Source organism: Plectropomus leopardus, chromosome 7, assembly GCF_008729295.1.
Source record: "Plectropomus leopardus isolate mb chromosome 7, YSFRI_Pleo_2.0, whole genome shotgun sequence".
Lineage (NCBI taxonomy): Eukaryota > Metazoa > Chordata > Actinopteri > Perciformes > Serranidae > Plectropomus > Plectropomus leopardus.
The window spans coordinates 11,809,183-11,831,074 of record NC_056469.1 but is presented as its reverse complement, the minus strand read 5'-3'; the positions used below and the strand labels follow the sequence as shown (position 1 = coordinate 11,831,074).

Genomic DNA, 21,892 nt, shown 5'->3' with positions numbered 1-21,892 from the left:
TAACAAGGCAGGGCCCTGAACAGTAGCTTTTCCTTTGACTTCAAATAAACAAATAAAGTCCTGGCTGAACTCGCTTATTTCTCATAGTTTACCGTAACGCATCAAAATATAAATGCCTAACTTTAAACGTGAGCATGCTACAAATAGTTAGCTTGTTTGAATTCACCACAATTCACTCGCCCCGTTTAATTAACGGATACCGTAAGCACCATTGCCACCAGACCAAATTCATTCAGTTACTCACAGGTACAACACCAACATGGTTAACATGCGAGAGGAAGAAAGAGTGTTGACTTCCTACCTGTAAGGTGTCCTTAAGTCCGAATATGTGTCCATTTCTCCATTGTTTACATTCCTATTAATCCTTAAAAAGGTCCACAGATCAAAATAATGAAAAGAGGGTTTCCGCACAAATAAAAATTAATCCAAGTTTTGAACATTGTTGTTTGGAGTCCATGGCTAGCTGTGTTTCTTCACTTCTGTCAAACAAACGGCAGTTTTCTCATCTTCCTGCACGTTTTTTCGGGTGTGCTTGTTTTCATTACCTCGCTCGCTTCAAAATAAAAGTGTCCTCGAGCGTTTCGGTGTATCTTTCACACCGGGACAGCCCTTTGAGTACAGCGTGCGCTCCCGGTTTAAAAGGTGAAAGGTGAACGTCACGTGACTTTGCAACGCCCAATAGCAAAGTTTGGAGGCCAATTTGACTGATGTATTGTTTATTTTATATATATCTTGAGTATAATTGGGGAGGACGTGTCACATCCGGTATATATTATAATTATGGCCTAATATCAAACTCATGTCAATTCATGGACCACAAATCAGCCCACTTTGATCTCAAGTGGGCCAGACCAGCAAAACCATTGCATAATGTATAAAAAGCAACACCTCGATTTCCCCCCCTCTCTTTTAATGTAAAGAAGCACATTCTGAAAAGTTAATTTATTTACAAAACAGATGATGAACAGCAGGCAATGCCTTCGGAAAAAAGTGCAGTTTTTCCACATTTATTCAGTCTGATTTACTGTCATTACATGTGCATTTTTCCATACATTCCCACTTCTGCATAGTAATGCTGGCATCGCCACACCAAACTACAGTGGACGCTATTGAGGAAGCAGGTTAAATTTGTCAAACCATTTCCAAATCAAAAGTTTTAGCAGTGCCTTAGCTATCAGGATCCACCAATATTGTTTTGATAGAAGTCTGAATATTTTAGTCTCACTGTTTCACACAATGCTCAAAATCTAGTCAAATATGACCACATTAATAATTGATTGTTATTTCAGAGAAATGTATTCCGGTCAGGGTGAAAAGCCCCTGAAGCAGCATTTTACATGAAGTACTCACTGTTTAACTCGCTCCTGAAACCAAGCACCTCTCTGCCTTCATGAGTGCATCAACATTAGGCGTGCAGAGTCATCTAGGGGGCTGGATTGGATCCTTTGGAGGCCGGTTCTTACCTGCAGGCCACTGCCTCTGCTCTAAACTAAATGGCAAACATACATCTGCTGCACAATAGCATTGTGACTGTATGTTAGCAAGCTGACATTAGCTTTTAGGTTGAGGAACTAATATATGCAAGTACAGCTTCACAGAGTCGATGAATGAATTACAGTTATAAAGCTGTAGATAAACATACAAATGAACTGTAAAGATTTGAGAATTTGAATAGCATGTGGAATAAAGATTACTTTAACAGACAGGTTGAGTGAGCAACACGCTGAAGGCTACACTGAGAATTTGCTTTCAACGATGTGGTTAGGTATTGTGGGTTGGATGTTACCATTGAGTTCTTTCAGCTTTGTCACAAAAAGAAGTCAAATCCCTTCAATAATTATTGAATAGACTTTGATATCGCTCAAGCTTTCTATCCTTCTCTAATAGGCCAGCAACTACAATAAAAAAAGGTCAAAGGACTTTAATAAAAGATTGATGATTGTAAGAATAACTGAAAAAGAGCCACATTTTTTAAAAGGGCAAACTTTCATGGCCATGATAATCATCTCTATGTTTACATCCCACTTCAGCTGGTTGTCATACAATATACCCACATTCTTGTAAGAGCTGACAACTCTCATCATGCACAATGCTCTCAGTGATGTTTGTCTTTACAGATGGCTCAGATTCATTTTCATCAACAAAACATCACTTTGATTCATTCCTCAGAATCTATCCCTGTCTATTTCTTTATGAATAAACTTCAAAAACACTTAATTGGCTCCCCAATCATCAAATTTCTCTCCAATTGTGTTACCAGATAATTTCTTGTTTTTTGGCAATTACAGACACAAAAACACTAAATAAGGAATGCTGCCTCATTTTTCTCAGTCTGTCATTTGGCACACCTGCAGCTCTGTCTTCAAATGTTTCCTTGAGCACTCAACAACAACAAAAATCTTTGTTTAAAGCCAGATTTCACTACTGGGACTTTATCTTTGCTTCCTAAAAATAAACAGGTGCTAATTGCTATCTGTGCGTAAGAGAGGCAGATTCTGGTGCGTCATGTCATTTCACTTCAGGGGGAAAAAAAAAGATGCAATCAAAAGTCTATTTAGTGTGTTGAGACAGTGGGTGCCGAGTCATGTACCTGGCATTTCATTTAACGCTCAACTCTCACTGATACTTCTGTTGCAGTTCTGTTTACAAGCATATCATTGTTCCCACCATGCAAACAAACTCTTGAGCAAATCCACTAATAATTGGTTCTACCTGCTCGATGTCTGAACTGCGAGACAAAAAGCATGTACCAATAAAATTATATTTAAGTACCATTGTGTTGTATAATTATTTTATATTATGCACCCAAGCCCCAATTTAGCATATTAATATTGTGTGCAAAAGCAACACAAAACAATGCCTAAGTCTACAAACTAAAAAATAAAATATGCTGCAATTACCATAAAAAGCTGAATACAGTTCAAGTGTGAAAACGCACGGAGCCAGAGACAATGTGGAGATGCAAGACTTTTATTTAAATCAAAATCAAGTGATCTTCAAAGATAATTTTGTATCCAAGTTGGAGCTAGGCATAAAAACAAAGATTAAATTCTTAGAAAACAAGTAACGGTGGTCCTCCAGTTGTCTTCAAGGTGGTTTCGCATCTCAGATACCTTTCCTTTTTCCCCTCCTCTGTGCGCCCTCTCGCAGATTCTTTTACCCTGTTTCTCGCCTCTAGTTGTGGCCTTGGAGAGCCTCCGCCATGAACAGCTTCCCGAGGTTCTGCGAGGTGAATTCCTTCACATTCTGGCAGTAGTTGTTAACTTGCCCTGTTGGAGGGTAGCCACATGCATCCACGCACCCCCGCACAAAAACACACACCCACAGAAATATACATACGTACAATTGTACACAAACATGCACACACAAACATGCGGAGGCAGGAGACGGGGGAGGGGGAAACAGCAGCACAGCAAAACATCAAATTAGTGGGGAACGAAGTAAACGGAAGGATCAGAATGTTGTCAGAAGGCGGGGGAGAGCTGAACAGCATGAAACAGCAGGGAAAGGGGCGGTCGAGTTGGAGATTGAGTCAATAAACTTTAAATTAATGTAATTTCAAGATAATGGCGGAAATAATTACAAAACAGAACCTGAGCTCCTGTGAGGGGAGCAGAGGCGGCTAATGGAGTTTGGAGCGAGGGGGGTCTCAGAGATGACGTGCGCTGTCCGCACATGGAGGTTGTATGTTTGTGTCAGTGCGTGCGTACCTGCAATGAGCAGTGTGTCCATGCGCGGTGGAGGCTGAGGGGGCTTGAACATTTTGCTGATGTCCTCCTCAGGCAGCGGGGGCTCCCCTCTGCTCTGTCGCTGGGCGTTCTCCTGCTGCCGCCTCTGGAGGTACTGAAGGGAGGGACACACACACAGAGAGAGAGAGAGAGAGAGAGAGAAGGGGGCTGCATTAGAGATTGGATGGAGGCCCACTGGGGGAAAGGACAAAAAAAAAAAAAACAACTAAACAGCATCAAGAGAAAGAAATGTGAAAAGAGAACAGATTGTTATACAAACAATAGAGAGAAAAGGAGAAGGGAAAGGCACAAGGAGATAGAAGACAGGATGAGAATGAAGAGAAGTGAAAGAGGGAGTAAAGAAAGTTATTAAAAAAAAGGCACTTGAGTAATAAAGTCAAGAACGGAAAAGACAGATTAACAGGAAGGAAAGAAATATCGTGAGAGAGATGCAGATAACCCGAAGTGGCAGCGGATAGTAAAAAAAAGGGCCAAGAAGAAGAAAGACAGACAATTGAAACGGTAACAGAAGGGGAAGTGAGTTGTAAAGAAACATGGCTATGAAAGAGGAGATAAGGGAGACAGACACAGAGAGAAGAGTTATAAGTGCTGACAGGGATGGAGTGATTTGTGGAGGGCTGACAGTCGGTAAATCAGTGAGGTGCCGGGTCTCTGGAGATCCTAAAAGCCTTGTTAATTTGGCAAGATGGAGGGGAGACTGACACAGACCCGTGGAAGGGGAGGTTGCGGCAGACGAGTAGAAAAAAAACGACGTGGGAGCAACTTGAGTGCTTTCAACCACACTTCTCACAACGCACCTGCACGGGTGACTGAAGCTGACAAAAACTGCGATGATAAACAATAAATAGGATATAAAACTATTAGTTCAATTGAATCGTTACTCCTGTAGTTTTTTTTTTTTTTTTTTTGCTCTGCCAATGCGTCACAGCATGGCTGTGCATAATCAAAATGCTAATATATGCAAATTTTAGAAACAAACAAACAAAACAGTTTTGCACTTCCACCTTCCATAGATAAATATAGACATACACTGCCTAGAAAGTATTTACCTCCGCCCATTAGAAGTAAAAGTCACGAGTAGAAAAAAAAATCTAATTGATCTATATTAAGTACAAATATAAAACAACCTCCTTCAAGTCAGCATTACTTGGAGGCACCTTTCACTGCTGTTTTTCCCAATTTTTCTTTACAAACTGCACTGACTGTCGAGTTGCACTGGGACTGTGAGGGAACAGCAGTTTCAGAGTCCCGCTATAGAGTCTGAGATGGATTGAGGTCTGGACTCCTGTGTAGCTTTGGCTTTATGCTCGGGGTCGTTGTCTTGGTGGAAAACAATCCCGTCCCACGTCGCAGTCCTTTCAGAGACTGCAGCAGGATTCCTCAGAATTTATTTTACCCTCTACCTTCACAAGCCATCGAGGGGCTGCTGCAGAGAAGCATCCTCACAGCATGCTGCTGGAAATACCATGAGTCATGCTGGCAATGTTTAGTTTTTGGCACTGTGCTATATTTGGCTTTAGTATGATGGTTACAATTTCTAGTTTTGGTATCCTGACTAGAGGCAGTAGGCGATTGTTAATTTTTAACAAGGACAGACCGACCGATGGAGAAGGATGCCAGGTTAACAAGGGGGACACATTTTTGGCCACTGAAGGTTCTGATTTTTTTTTCTCCAGTGGCTACTCACAGTTTTGCGCTAAAAACATCCAAAAATTGTTTTTCCCCATAGACCACCTTTCTATGAGAGACATCTGTAAAACTCTTGAAAGGACATCTCGAACAACAAAGTCAATTAAGACTATTTCTGTTATGAATTTTTAATCTCCATGGAGATTTACTATTTGTTAAACTTCCCTCAAGCTCAGAAAAGCCATTAAAAAATCTATGAGTTCATCACAATCATGGGAGTCTACAAACCACAGGATGATGTCACTGTAACTACATCCAATATCTTTACAGTCTATGGTCGATATACCTAATACTCGAGTGGAACAGATTGTACTCAGTATCAGCTATCACCACGGAGAAAATGGGAAATCAGTACCCTATGTAAAAAAAAAAAAAAAAAAGAATGTAAAGGACAAACACTTTTTGAACTTTGCGTCACAGATATTAGTAAATAGAAGTAAATAGAAAATGATGATTTTCTGTTTATCCTTTTTGAAAATTAGTTTCTACAAGTTTCACAGTCTATTAGTGCTTTCTGTTGCTCTTTTTGACCACATCTGCTTGCTATGGTGCATCACATTGCTGATTCTGTTTGTGGTGTTCTTTCTCTATTTGTGTCTGTTTGGGTCGAACGATCTGGTCTAATAATCCTCAGGTCTCTTTTTAAGAATTTAAATTTATGCATATCTGGTTCACGGAGCTTTTCCATCCGTCCATTTCGGATCGGGTCCAACATGGGCTCTGCATCAGACCACTGAACCTTCATGCACTTTGTTTCAAAAGCAATAACGCTTGAACTGATGACTATTTTCCAGAGTTGCCAGAGACTTCTTTGTGGCTTTGTATGCATCTACTACAACCAATCACTCTCAGTCATGACTTGGCTTGACTTTCATGTGATTATTTTCTGTTTATACATCAAAAATAATTGTATAGCTCAGAAATAATGACTTGGAAAATATTGCTGAATCATCTAATGGTAGCTGAATTGTATCATTAACCATGAATCATGACTCCATGGTTCATAAGATTAACTCATTGCTCCATACCTAATCTTCTGCAAAGTGTTGCCTGCTTCTGTCGATGGGAAAAGAAAAGAAAAAAGAAAATTGAAAATGAATAAATCAGGGGGCGTGAGACATAAATTTCCTGATACAAAGACTAACTTGGCCACAGATTGTGCCTGGGAACCTGCTATTTACCAAATTTAGAGGGCTATAAATGAAAAATGGAGCCCTCTGAGCACAGAGCCTTTTTGCAACTTTCTATGATGATTAATAAGGCTCCATTTGTCCAGGAAGCAGCTGGGTCAATAGCACAAGATTACGTGAGGCAAGTACTGTAGATGTCTGAAAGGTGTAATAGAAGCTCACTTTCTCTGTCTCTGTGTGCGCTGTTTGCTCATTGTGGAAAATCACGTGAATCAGGAAGAAAGTCGACACCATTAAAGGTGTTTTCTGTGTGATATTGAGTATGACATGAGTGTGTGTGTGTGTGTGTGTGTGAGAGAGAGAGAGAGAGGTAAGGCCTGCGGGCTGTGATGATGAGAAGGTCGGTAGGGGAGGATGATGGATCATAATGGCTGGAGTGTGGGTGATTGGCCCGAGGTTGTGTGTCTACGTAGGTGTGTGTTTTTTCGTGGCCCGAGTTGTGTTTGTCTTGTGTGTATGCGGCGGACTACCTGTGGTCACAGATGCATGTTTGTTGTAAGTCTGCCTAATGTGTGTGAACTTGGCCGCGGCTTAGTTCGCTGACAGTAGAGACGACGATGACTCAGCCCGGATTATCATTAACACTTCAGACATTTCCTCTTTTCCACTTGCAGGGAATAATGACAGAATAATGTAGTTGCTTGGACGTAGGTGTGCGTTACTCAGCGCAGTGTCTCTCTGCTTCCATTTTCCTGAGTAATGGGTGTGTGTCTATGACCCTTTGTGTTTGCATGCGCTGCCAAATGTTTATGATGCATCTGGCTGAGGTTGTAGTTGCAGATGGTACCCGGCTGACTTCATCCGTGTGTCTCTGTGTGTGTTTTGTTCTGGTGTTTTTGGTGCTTCTGGCTGAGTTTGTGCTTGTAGGTGGTGTGCGTGTGTGTGTGTGTGTCTTGAGTCTTTGCAAACCAAATATGTGTGTGGCTCTGTGTGCGGTTTCTAAAGTGCCGCCGCTGCTGCTGCTTTTAAATGAAGTTTGTGATGTGTCTCACTGGTACCGAAAAAGAATAAAACAGAGGATTTTCACTTACTCATTAAAATAAAGAAAGGCTCTGTTTATTAATACTTGCTTTGAATCCATATATATCAGCTCTCTCTGAAGATCTGAGCTTGACTCGTGGTATTTAACCTTTCGAACCTGCGCTTCACACAAGAATGAGTGTGTCACAGAAGTAGCCCTTGTAGTGATGAAAATAACCGTTTCTTTGAGAGGGAAAATAATGCCACAGATGAAGGGGAAGTACGTCTGAAATTGAAGTGATGCTGATCTCCAGTGGGCGCATGTCAGTTGCTGAATATTTGAGAATTTTGATTATGCAAGCTTATCTTATTAGTGTCTGCTCAAAACAACAGGAATGCCTTTTAAACCGGTCTTTGCTTGAGGCTACTACTAGTTGCCCACTAATGTACATTTAAAACACAGCTTGTATTGTAAAGCAAAGCAGTGTTTGTCTTACTGTATTTTACTGCAGATGTTTAGTAGTCCTATTTTTTTTTTTAAGATTAATTAAGCAAGTGGTCTTGTGGTCTTGCCTGATGAAAAACGTACTTAATGTGCTTAATGTGTAAAAGTGCAACATCACCTCATGTTAATTTTTCTGAGCACTATGTGTTTTACATTCTTGATCATGCCTTAAACATCACCTTTACCTCCTGTTGACGTAGGTGAGGGTTATGACGCACAAGTCAGATCCATTCTGAGATAAATGGGAGTTCAGACTAAAAATGGCCCTGCATTAAAAAAAAGGGGGGGGGTTTGGGGTTTGTATCTTCAGGTAATGGTGATCTGTGAGTCTGAACGCTGCTCAGGATTTTTCGACTCTGGAAAGTTATCACCGTGGAACTCATCTTATCTTCTTCTGTTGCGACACTTGACTTTTTGTCAAGTCCCACCCTTGAACGCAGACTGGCCAATCATAGCGTAGCATGGGCCAGCTCCAATCAGGGTTCAACGACTACAGGACTGTGCTTAAACAACTCTCATGCAATTTTCAGGCTGTTTTTGTGGATTTCAGTCTAATTATGGTTAAGTATTGGTTGTGCATTTGGCACATGTGGTGGTAATACTTGTTACCTAGAGAGGTTGGAAGGAACTATACATTAAACATTATACCCTACTTAGTAGGGAAGCATTTTCATGCTACGCTAGTGTCACGGCACAACTGTCCCTATTAGCTGTCTTGCATGGCTTGTTCGGCTCAGAGGGTTTGGCTCACCCCATGCATAGAGCCTGTGTTAGTTTAAAGGGGGCATGCTGAAGTAATTAAGAGACTCTTTGGACCAGGTGGAGGACTGCAGTTGATAAGAGATGTTTCTGAGTGCCCAGAGGAAGACGGACGGTGGAGTTTCCTCCTTTTTCAGTTTTGTTTCAAGTTATTATCTGTGTTTAAATGGGGTACAGAAGCTAGGCCCACATCCCTTACCCTTAGGCTGGCAGCTGACCGCTCACTCTCTGGTAGTATGTGTACAGGCAGCCAAGAGTTTGTCCTAACTAATAGTATGAAGTGCCAAGGGTTGTGTTTGCTGTGGCCATGGCAACTGATGGTAACGTATGTCGAACATATACACATGCTGCTTTTGTTTTTTAATGACCGTAAATGTGAATAAAGACCTACCCTGCCTTACGGGAACAGTGTTGCTCCTTAATTTCACTGTCTTGTGTCTCGATCCCCAGGTGATGCAGTGGTTCATCTTTCCACTGTGATCTAAAGGTTTGAGCTTCTGTCTTTATCTTTTTAACCTCTCAGCTCTACCGAGTCACTTTGATATCTTTCAAACGCATATTGTTGACCCTTTTGTCTGCTTTTCTCTGAGATTCCCTTTTTGTTTTTGCAAAAATTGTAATATTTCTTCAGGGAAGAGCTGTTAGTGACAGATACTCGCTCTGACAGCTTAACAGAGTAGCAGTTGCTAACAACAAAGAGGCAACACTTGGTGAAAAGTAAGTTGCGAGGTAAATTGTAGAAATACAAAATACAGAGTAATGAGACCTGCAGCAGTACAACTGAGCCCCAACAGACCCCATATGACTGAATATAATTTGTCCCCTACCCACTTTGGACCCAGTGTCCACATCTCTTGCCATCCAAATTACTATCACAATCATCATTATAAAATGCTGAAATATTAAACTGAAGCAGTGAAGTCAATGATGTGCGTTTGATCATCTAAGGCTGTGCACTTACACTGCTGAACTTGTTACTTCAGAACACATGTCTGTCCTTGGCTAATGTTTCCTTAGGCTGCTTCTTGTGGGCCATTTTCACAGACGGACTTGGGACACTGAAAGGCTTTTGTTCATGATAAATGGAAGCTGGTGTTACAGCCCAGCGCCGCCTGCTGAGCTACAGAGGTTTAAAAGGTGCTCAGGGGACAGTGGAGAAAAGCTCAGCTTTATGCAATGCAAGCAGCACCCAGGTGAGAGCCGATCTTGCTCATTTTAATACCCACAAAAATGGAAGCACAGAGTTGTTTACTACTCCGTTCCACTACTCGATTGAGGATTGCTTCCAGTGCAGAAACAGGACCGCAATGCCAAACAGTCTTACCCGCTCAGGCGTCATTATTGTAATATAACAGTTTCAAAAACATGTCCTGCTGTAAAAAAGACAGCAAAAAAAGCGATTCTGTACTCAGGGATTAACTATATTGTGTATAGTGCGGCATGTCTGCTCCAACTGGACATTTGTTTTCTGACAGAGTATGTAAATTACCTGCTCATTACAGCGTACCAACAGAGCTGCAGATTCATAGAGGCCAAAGACTGCTTACTACTGTATGTGTGAACTGTGTGTGTGAAGGCAGAGTTTTATTACTGCGCAGTATTAATGTGAGTATAGTTACAGAAGTCAATATTTATATATTTCTAACCTGTGATGTCCACTGTACTGTAGTGACTTTAGGTGGTCCTCATTTGGGTCCAAGTACAATAATTTGAAACCCTAGAGTACCATACTTTTGGTTGTGTGTATGGGTTTGTGCAGGTGGGTTCTTGCTGCTTACCTGCTGTGAATATAGCTGCAATTGGTTGTGTCCATGGCTGAGAGAAATATACCTGCCGTTATCCTGCTGAGTTTGTGGCTTCAGGTGAATGTGTGTGTGCGTGTTTGCCTCTTTCCCTTGCGCGCATGCTGGTAGGCTGAGTTTCTGCTTGCTGCTTTCTCATTGTGTCTGTAGGTGGTGTGTGCGCTTCAGCCCATGAAAGCTTGTGTGTATGTGCGGGTGTGCTTGAGAGTTACCTGGTGCTTCTGCTGCTGTTGCTTACTCAGGTTGCGGCTGTAGGTGTTATACTTGACAATGTCTTGGCTCATGTCATCCACCCGGTCCATCAGAAGCTGAAGGCTCTTCTCCAAATGGTTGCTGGAAGACAAATGCCAGCATGTCATTCACACAGTTTTTGTTCTGCCATCAGCATGTGAGCAAAACACAAGTTCTTCCTATCGCCTCTGAGTTTAAGCTAATATTTATACATTTGAAATGAATTTTGCCATTTCTGACACACAATGGACTGCATTTATGTGGTGCCTTTTTCCAAAGCATTCAACCATGCACACACACTGATAGCCAAAAAACTACCATGCAAGGCATTGTTTTGGCTATCAGCAGCAATTTGGGGTTGTCTCTCCCAAGGACACATAAACACATGGACAGGAGGAGACAAGCATCAAACAGCCAACTCTGTGATTAGATGAAAACCTGCTCTTCCTCTTGAGCCACAACCAGCAACTCCTACACAGATGAGGGAGCCACCTGTGAGAGTATGTCCACATTGCACGGTTGTGGGTTATATAAATACAATTGGTTTGACACAACTCAAACTAATTTAAAGGTTGGAGGGTTTTGTTTGTTGCAAGACCACCATGCTGTAATTCTATCTGATCATCAACTCTTTCCTGGCTGAATGCAATCTGCTTGCTGGACCCCATTTACATCTGATATTAACTTTCTCAATACAAAGCATAAATGCAAATAGAAGGAACTGCATCAGAAGGCTATCTAAAGCCCCCTTCCCACATGTATTGCAAACCTAAAGTTATCTAGACATTCACGAAGGAGCTGTATGTGAAAATATAATTGTCTAAATCGGGTGCATCGGACATTAAACAGACTTTACCCTGCCAGCTCCTTATTGGGTGTCAGGTTCAATTGGGCCCATGTGTAAATATTACAGGTAATTGTATTGTCTTTATGTAAGAGTGTTTCCATCAAGAGGCTCAAGAGATACCAGAAGAAAACAAACACCATCGGAAAAGAAGAGTGGTCGTTTACACAAACATGTCGGGAACTCATGGTAGAGGCAAAAGTTAACCTTTTGAAACCTGGATCGACATCAGTTTTCTTGTGCTGCATTTAGATACCTTTCACAAGCATTTACAACCTTTAAAACATATGCAAATTGGTTTGATTTCTTTCAAAAACATGGCGAAAAAGGTAATCAAAAACTTGGCACGAAATGCAAATTGCAGAAAAAAATAGTAAAAGGTGTCCTGAAAATTAGTCCCCTTCTTTCCATGTTTCTGAAAAAAATCATGCCAATCAGCTCAGGTTTCAAGAGTTTACAATTGTCAGGAAGATTCAAGAATTGGAAAAAAACTGCTGTTTATGACCAGATTCTGAACCAGCTACATGACCTAGGTGTAATCCATGTCATGTTCTGGCTTCTGTACCCAGGCATGACCTCTTTTCTTTACCAAATAGAGTATATCCAGTAGGTAAGAATGCTTCTGAAACAAATAATCTTCTTTTGTGAGCTACATACATGAAGGGGACATGATTCTCCTGACAAATGTCTGATGTTCCTATGAGAAAATGGCTTAATAAGGCAGATCAGATCTGCAGGTGGTCTTCGTCTGTGATCTTTAGACAAGTGTAAATTAGGGTTTTCACATATTTTTACATGGACAAAATGTATTCATTTTTCCATGACTTTTCAAAGAGCCATCATGAAAAAGTATAAATTTTCTTGCTCCACTTGCTTCACATTTTTTTAAACATATCAGACTCAATTTCTATTCAAACATATTTCTAGATAGCTGACATACATGAAGGGAGAGACGGAAAATAAAGAAATGTATGTTACACGTCAACACATAGAACTACGTTACGTCGACAACTACAGAAAATAAATTTGCTGCAATGTTTCATATGTTCAGAAGATTACTGTAACTATTTCATTACACACATCAAAATTCCATGACTTTTCCAAAACGTTCAATGATTTTTACTAATTCCATGAGTTTAAAAATTTGGAAATTCCATGACTTTTCCAGGTTTTCCATAGAGACCCTGGCAAATGCATTCTGTATAGTTTGACCACCTAAAAAAAACCTGTCCTCCCCCAAGTTGATTTACCTCAAGCAAATCTACAAGAGCAACCCCTTCTGGTGCGACAGAAAACTTACAAGAGACCATTGACAGATTATCTGTCCTTTGACACAACAGGATGCTCTTTTCCATCAAGTGGCAACCACTGCAAATGAAAAACAGTGGCTCGTGGTGGGAACTCCTCCAAGCTTTAAGAAGTCCCTTCAGAGACCTGCGGGTGCAATCTAAAAATGCTGCATTCACATTTTTCAACAGTCCATGTTTGCCTTCCATTCTCACCTAATCTTGGATTTCACCTCCTCTCGCGTTGTTCTTATATATGCTGAAAGACACCCGACATGAAACCTCTCTCCGGGGATTTTAGAGTACTCAGACCTGAGGACCCTTCCTCTTGTCCCGGTGCTATGTCTCTCTGCTCACATTCCTAATCTTTTTCCAACACTGCCACACTGACAATGCTGACAACTCTCAACATAACTCTACCAGCATTCCTACTCTCTCTCCTCCCATGAGCCACATTTTTAACACGATGTCTCACTACTGCCTTAAGTTCAACCTTGACAAGGCTGCAGTGCTCTGCTTCAACACATCTCCCCCTTGTACTTTCCTCCGTGGAATTATATTGTTTAATTTATGAATGTTTGGGTGCTACATAATGCAGCATGTACTGTGGGAAAACAGATTCTGACTGTTTATTTAAATGGCAATTGTACCCGCAAGGACTGCCAGCACTGTGTATGTTTTGGCTGTGTGTACACTTGCGCTGATGAAACTGTTGTGTGTGTGTTTCCTTGTTTGTGTGAGTATGTGGGGGAAGAGTGGAGAGTGTTTGGGGTGATTTTAGTTGCTTTCCTCTCTGCCGTGAGATTTTTCAATTAACAATTTTATAAATCAATATTCCCCACTCTCTCCTGGCTCCTCTCCATCTTCTCTTGCAAGCTAAAAAAAATCATCTTGTCAGGAAATAATTTACCAACCCTCAATTTCTTAGATTGCTCAATGTGTTGAATTTAAAAAGAATTGCCACTTACCATCGGTGCTACTGAGAAACAAGCTCCGATGTAACCAGAATTGACCTTAGCAAAACACATTTGCCTTGTCAATTTGAGCCAATTTCTTTTGTATTTAAAACTCCAGTCTCCTGCTGTTTGAATGAGGTGTAGCAAAACATGAATCAACATAAGAAGCAGAAATGTTCAAGAGCTGCTTCACTCTGTCATTGTACTGCTGCAGGCTTCGTCTAAAAGACAGCTCAAATGAGTGTCCTGGTGTGTCACATGAAACAATGCATGGAAAATTTTACAAGAGCCTTAGGGGTTCTACAATATTAAAAAGTAAGGTGTGCAAGAGAGCTACAAATTTAGTGCTCTTGGTGGGATGAGGGTTTAATAGGGGATGGGAACTGATTAGGTTTTATTTAAACCAATGCCATTTTTGATGCTGCTTCGTGGTGTAGTTATTTATCGTTTCCCTATTGGATTGATTTTTTTTCTGTGTAAAGAAGTTATTATCTTTACAATATCTGAGTCTGAACACAAGGTTGTTACTATAAAGTGTTGTACCTGATCTGCTAAGCCTGCCTGCATGGCATTAATGTAATTATACAACAGGATATTTAGACTTAATAACAGATGTGCTGCTTTGTTGTGAAGCATTAACACACATGCATAGAGTGCCATGGCATTTCAGGAATTTTAGACCTTGTTGCATAAAGTTTCCAGCTTTATACTGTTAATAATACTGTAATAATGTACACTGTGATCATTTCTGAGATGATTATCATACAGTAAAAATCTTATACCATTGCAGCCCTAGTTTCAGCATATTGCTTGTGTTTCAACCCTTATTTAAAAAGATCATTTTACAGACATTACAGCTGCACTGTCGTCATCATACTTTGTGAAATTAAGCCACACTTTGAATTGTTTGTTTCTAGCGGCGTAGACGCATGAGTTGACATCATCTTTTTGGACTGTGCAACTGTCAGAATAGCATGCTGGAAAGAAATAAATACAATAATGGATTGAACAGTTTGTTCTCACTTCCCACCACTAGAGTGTAAACATGAAATTAAAAAGATTTACAAAAAAAAAAAAAAAAAAACAACAACACGACTGAATGATGAAATAAAATTCCAGTCTTACATCAAGGCTGCTGTTGTTCTGACACTTATTTTCTACTGTTAGTTCCTTTAAAAGTGCCCGCATTCAAGTACAGCATACTAATGCATTCTAATGTGTAATATTAATGTCAGAAAAAGTTAGCGAACTGCCAGAAAGAATAAAGTGTGTGGCCAGACAACAAACATGAACAAAAAAACTAAAGGATCACAATCATGAGCATAAAATTGAGCATTCATACATATGTAAAATATATGCACACCCTGAAGCCACTCATTGGGATCATTTCAGCTTAGCATCCGGCTGCCATCAACCCACATGCAACTGGTAACACCTTAATTACATTTACATGCAAACACACATACTGATCCCTCAAGCTTGCTTGCACAGAGAGAGAAAACTAATGTAACCATATGCATGCAGATAATTGTATGAGCACTGCTGAGGATGATTTATAATGTTTTTCTCACATGCTTGACAATCTGTAACACCATCCATATCACAGCCTGGCACCTGCGCGAGGAGTGTGTTAATTTAGGTGATCAAATATTCATCTTCAAGGCCTGCCTGCTGCCCTTGTGTTAGGCACAGAAGGTATGCCGATGAATACTGTGAATGGGATTTCTGTTGGATTTTCACATTTGAAAATTTCATTTAGAACAAACGTGTGAGAATAGTTAATGATTTTCAGTAGCTCTGATTGTCTTTCCCATAGTTTTGACTGCTGAGCCACATCCAATCCCGTCATATTTGCCTGTGAGGACTCTGGTGTGATCGGTTTGTCAACCCTCCACTGCAGTGTCAGAGCTGTAAACATGAAAACTGATGGCCCAGGACCAAATCTCGCCACAGCACTTCCCTGCCGCGTCCCTCCGGCTGTGTCAAAATTGATTCCCGCTGATGAAAGCCTATTTAAAACTATTTCATCGAGCAATATGGTAGCTAATTTGTGTGGTGCACAGCATTTATAATATATGCAAAGGAAAACATTTAGTCAGAGCAGGATCCTTCATAACATCTGTTGTTTCTGTATGTGTCGAGTGTGGGAGCTGGACTGTGCTTTTGTGTGCACGTACATGTGTGCATGTGTGTGTAAGTGATTCTGTGCACTGGATTTTGTTTGACTTTCTTATTTCTGAATTTCGTGGTGTTTTTCTGTGTCCTTGACACATTTGGTGATGCAACTAACACTTTCTTTACTGTGTTTGTTCATGTTTTTTGTGCATGTTTAGTTGTTACTGTTGTGTATAAAAAGTCTGTATTTGAAAAAAACACCCTATTTCTCAGAATTGTGCACACAATAATTGACATTTCAAAAAACAGTCAAAAAATGCGATGTTACCAATAACACATGGTTGAACCAACTGAACGTATAATGCATTCTACACTACACAGTGTCTGGTCATGAGCTCAAAAGGGTTGAATTATTCAGGTGGGTCAGCGAGCGCTCCGATCAATCCTGAATTCGAAATCAAAGTCGACTGAGGGACTTCCTATCATCACCGATTCTGTTTTAAGGTCAGGTTCAATGGCAGCCCATACAGTATACTGTATGTATGCTTGAGCCTCCGTGCTCATATTCACACAGGACAATAGAGGACAAATTCTAAAACTGTATTGATGTGTAGGCAAAAATGGTCTGACATTCAGTAAATTGAAAGTTCAGGGGGGAGTTCTTTAACAAAGCTGCCAAGGAAGTGACTTCCATTCTTATAATGAGTGTTTTACTCTGATGGAGCCTTTTTAACTGATGGACTCGGGCACAATATGGATCTCTGGCTTGCCTCTGTAGCAGAATAATAGGTTTTAAAGAGGACATGAAATAGCCTAGATCTAACATTGTCCCAACATAACTCTATAGTATTAGCTCAGTGATAAAAAAGTATGCATAAAATTAATATTTTCAGACAGATTTATGGTGGCTTTGACACAAATTCATAATCCTTATGTGACTGAATACCCTATAGCCTGTTAATTTTATGTTTAAATCCCTATCGCCTTCCTTTCTGTCCATTATCGTTCCTTCATTTCAAAAGAGACATAAACCCTTAAGAGTATAAAAAAAAAACCCTCTTTTTTTGCGTTTATCTCATCGGATGAGGTTTTCCTGTCGAGGATAATTTCTCCAAAGTGTATTTCTTTCACAGCAACAACTCCTTTGTGGCCATATGTCTCTTCACCTTCCTCACTCCTCTTTCAGCTGCAGCTCTAACAAAAGCCTCGCAGTTCTCGTCTTTTCTCCCCGCACTCAGTTCCCTTATTGAATATATATCGTCAGGTAGTCCTGTAAAGCAGAGAGCTATGTTTACATATCCTTCCATTGTCCAACATTTCTATGCAGGGGACCAATTACCCTAAGTAGACTGGGGGTAATGGAATCACGAGTTACTCATTTAAATGGAACAAAAAGTAAATATGAGGTTTAAAGGATGATTTATAATGAACAATGTCTTAACTTAAGGCAGGCGAGGAGCGTGTCAGATGGCCCACACGCAAAATGCTTTGACCTGACATGAATAGTGGCAGCAAATGTTGAGGCATTTCAAGGCTGTTTGTGGGGAAAATGGCTACATAAATGAATTTACATTCTTGCAATCCATCACCACGGTCAACATCATCATCTTTGGTAAGAACAACCCTGTTTGCTGGAGTGAAACTGCATTCACTCAGCCTTAGACGTACATGACATTGACGAATGGGGCCACAGATTGGAAAATGAGACAAAAGGAAAAACATTAAATAAAACCCATTATCGTTGTCTTTTTTTGAAGGGGTGGAAATGAGGAGAAGAGGGCGGGGCTGTCAGGAGAAGATGTAGAGAGACGGACGCTACAATCCAACACAAGGACAGAGCAGCACAGCAATCTGACAACTTCAGGAAACAATTTCATCTCGCCAGACATCCCATCGGCTGTTGCGCTGGGAAACCCACGGGGAGTGCCAGGCTTCCTCTGCCCCATTTCGGGTCACATCAAAAGCTGTGTTTCAACCTCAGAGTAGTCATTTGGAAAATGGAACAATATGTAAGAAATGTGAGGTATTCTCCTTCAGTCTATTTGACAACTGATGACAGTGAATGACTGTGCTGGAGCTACACCTTGTTGGACATGCACAAGCTTTCTGCAGCGCTCTGTATGCAGAAGTGTTTAATTTAATTCATGACTTACTTGTGTTCCAGGTTACAGATGAGAAGAATCACAACAACTGCTGATGCACTACACTGCATTGTATAAGTAAGCACAGAGTGTTTTGCGCGCACAACAGTGTGTAAATCAGCACTTTGAGTCGTTATTGTGCTAATTTCTCACACCTGCCCCTGGGAAGCTTCACAGCTGTTGCTCCAATTGTAGCGGTTTATCTCCATAAATGATTGCTGATAAATTCTCCCGAGACTGATGCTAAGAGCCTCTGAGAACTAAATACGAGACTTTAAGAGCCAGGCTGTGAGTTGATATGGTGGGGTGATATTTTGTTCATATTGTGCTCATTAGTGATGGAAGACAAAGTTTGACGGCAGGTCCTGTTTTTTTGGAGACATTTCTGAATAAATATGTTTTTGACATTTCGATATGGCATTTACTGTACCTAGTTTTAGGCTGGATATGCCAATCAGACATCCAATACTTACCCAAGGGCACACCAATAAGTTCCTGGAGTAAGATAAGAGGTCAAAGATGTCTAAGAACTAAAATATGAAGGTGGACTGCAATTCCTGTAACAGATCCGATCCAAAAAACAAATACCTTATTTGCACATCCTGCACAAAGCTGTGCAGCTTTCTCAGTCTGAAATAGCAGTATTGCACATACTTGTTCTAGTACTTTTTTAAAGTGTCTGTCAGATTTTTATTGTAACTTATATATTGTATATATATATATATATATATATATATATATATATATATATATATACATATTATTAGTGCTGGGCCGTTAACGGCCGTTAACGGCGTTAACGCGGGATTCTTATCGCGCGATAAGGAAATTATCGCGCGATAAACTATTCACTAAGTTGGGTCTATACAGTGAGCAAGGCACCAATTTCACTTTGTTGTTTAAGCGCGGATGTATACCTGGTCGAATTACGCGGAGGGGGCGTGAACAAGGCGGAAGCTGGTCTGCCTGAGTGACTGGAGTGATTGGCTCAAGCCGTGTCACAAAGCTGCTGACCGTTAATGGTCTTCTTCATGACCTCTAATGTAGGCCCACAGTTCAGTTAGGGTCATGTTATCAGAGGCTGCGCCCTCTGCTGTTCATTCCAGTTAGCAGGAAAAAGCTTTTTCCACATGGAGACAGAACCTGTGTTCCTAAATGTCTGTGTTTAACAAAATAAAAAAAAGTTAAACACCAAAGTAAATCTTATGGAACATTATTTTTCTTTACCAAATATTATAGTAGAACAGCTTTCTCAAGCAGTTTGTGATGCATTTTCATCATTTAGATAGATAGATATATTTTGAATGTCTTTGGCAAAATTCAAATCTATAATTTTAATCTAGATTAATCTAGATTAACTACAGGATTGCAGTGAGATTAATCTAGATTAAAAAAATTAATCTATGCCCAGCACTAATACATATGTTTTTGAGTGTTGCAGTACTTTTCCAGATTTTTATTTCCTCTTAAAATCAGGGTTCCCACTATTTTTTTTCCATGATTTTTCAAGGACCAATAATAAAGTTGTTTTTTTTCTTCATTTATCTGGTACTGTCATCCAAGCAGGGAGAGTATTATCGGTAATCATTTTTACTATCGAACAAAACACCAAATCCAACAAATATTCCAACAAGTATTGTTTGTGAGGCTACATCCTCTTATAGCGAACACCTATGTGCCATTCAAAGTCCATTATCCTCTAAAAACTATTAAACTGCACAAAAGAGCCATACTGTTGCACTGGGTGACATATTCCTTCATTACAGCAAACACAGCCAGTGTACTTCATACTATCCACTCAGCTCGTTGTTGTATTTTCTCCAGAGGACTCCAGTTTATGATATCCCAGGTCCACCAAATCTGACCCTTTCTTCATTAGTGTTGTCAGCTGCGTATTCAACCTTGTAAAAATGATCTGAGTCTGACCCACACATTGCACATTTTAACGATAATTTCTACAGCTAATGATAAATGGTGAAGCAAACTAACAAAGTGGAATAAACACAGACCGTTGTCTATGAACATTTGCTTTCCAGAGATCACAAATGCAGCGGATGTTTCAGAATAAACTGTTCTGGCTGTGTTTATTGTAATGAAGGAATATGTCACCCAATGCAATAATACGGCTCCTTTATGCGTTTTTAATAGGCTTTTGGAAGACGATGGCGCATAAGTATGAGCATTGGCCACACAAACTATTCCCGTTTAGTAAGATAAATTCATTGTTGGATTTGGTCTTCATGGGATTTTTGTGATAATAACAAAAAGATAAAAATCAAACTCCAAAGTGCTTGAAAACAGTACTAAAACCATGTATGGTGTATAAACATAAGCCAAAACACATCAATAGACCTCTTATTCTTTTCAGCGGTACACTTCAGAACAGTGTAGAAGACACAGATTAATGCGCAGGAGTTCCCTAATGTCAAATCAATTTTAATTTAGAAGTAGCTTTAACTCATGTCCGTGAAAGCACCCTGCAGCTTTAGAGAGATACCATGACATGGTTTTAAAGCTTGTAAGACGGTTTTAGGAAGACATTATTCTTCAATAGATATGTATGGTAGCCGTGTGCAAATGAATCAAATTAAAGTGACACTCTGCTCAGTGCTGGATGCTTTCGGGTGATGCAATTTCCATCAATAACTTGTTTTCCCCGGGATTTGATTGTGGGGTGATTTTGCACAGAGGCTGACGAGACACACTGAGGTCTGCTGATGAACCTTATTATGACAGGAATTTTTCTATGTTGGATCGCGCCCATGTATTTACAAAACACCATGATGCAGGCAGTGTCATAAAAATAGAAGATGCTGTAATGTAATCAGACGGCATGAAACATGAACGGGAAATTGGACTCTTGAATCCAAAGACTGAAAAGCTTTCTACCATTTTGATCTTACACAGGTCTCTTTCCAAGTGCAATGTAAGATTATTCATTTGCATGTTATGTAAACAGGAGCCTTGAAACTCCAAAATAAACAAAAAAAATAAAAGAGATTAATTGGGGAATAAAGATGAGAGAGAAACTAAATCACTCGTGAGTATCTACGGCAGTTAAATGTGTTATATCACCTGCAAGTATCCTGCAATGTCAGTGTTAGATTAGAAAATTTACAGCAAGATTGAAGGTTGTGCTATTTTATAGAGGACAGATGTGGATAAACTCACACAATGCCCCATGAGACCATGCAGCCACATCCTTTAAATGTTGGTGTCCTGAGAAAAACCTGTTGGAAATAACTGATCCAGACACCTGTATCTACTCTTAACTTTTTTTTTTTTTTTACAACCAAGGTGTCTGGCCTAAAGCCTTCTGGGTAAAATGACTGCATGAGCTCACGTCTGACCTGCTGGAGAGGTTGAGCAGTTCGTGCTTGTCAGCGACCGTGGACTTGTCCTCCAGATCCCACATCAGCACGTTGATGAGGTGGGAGTTTTTGATGACGATAGGCACCTCCTCGAACATGTGCTCGAAGCCAATGTTAGCCTTCTTCAAGCTGGAGGGTGAAGGACAGGACAGAAGAGACAGAGGCAGGAGAAGGGAGGTAGAGTTATAATTTGTCAAGATATTCCTTCATAACCTGCTTATATTTAATATTTTAACCACATTTTGCAGACTTTATGGAGTCAATTCAACACAAGAAGGACCCCAGGAAGTAAAA

General features: G+C 40.3%; 1 protein-coding gene across 1 annotated transcript in view; it reads right to left on the bottom strand.

The window, feature by feature from the left end:
- Positions 1–2,954: 2,954 nt before the first annotated feature.
- Positions 2,955–21,892, bottom strand: part of LOC121945951 (eukaryotic translation initiation factor 3 subunit H) — a 68,810-nt gene continuing 49,872 nt past the window's right edge. The window contains exons 5-8 of the mRNA XM_042490334.1: positions 21,578–21,727; positions 10,867–10,987; positions 3,711–3,843; positions 2,955–3,269 (exon numbers count right to left, since the gene is read on the bottom strand). Of these exons, the coding sequence (XP_042346268.1) occupies positions 3,175–3,269; positions 3,711–3,843; positions 10,867–10,987; positions 21,578–21,727 (499 nt within the window). The 3' untranslated portion in view covers positions 2,955–3,174. The remainder of the gene's footprint in view (positions 3,270–3,710; positions 3,844–10,866; positions 10,988–21,577; positions 21,728–21,892) is intronic.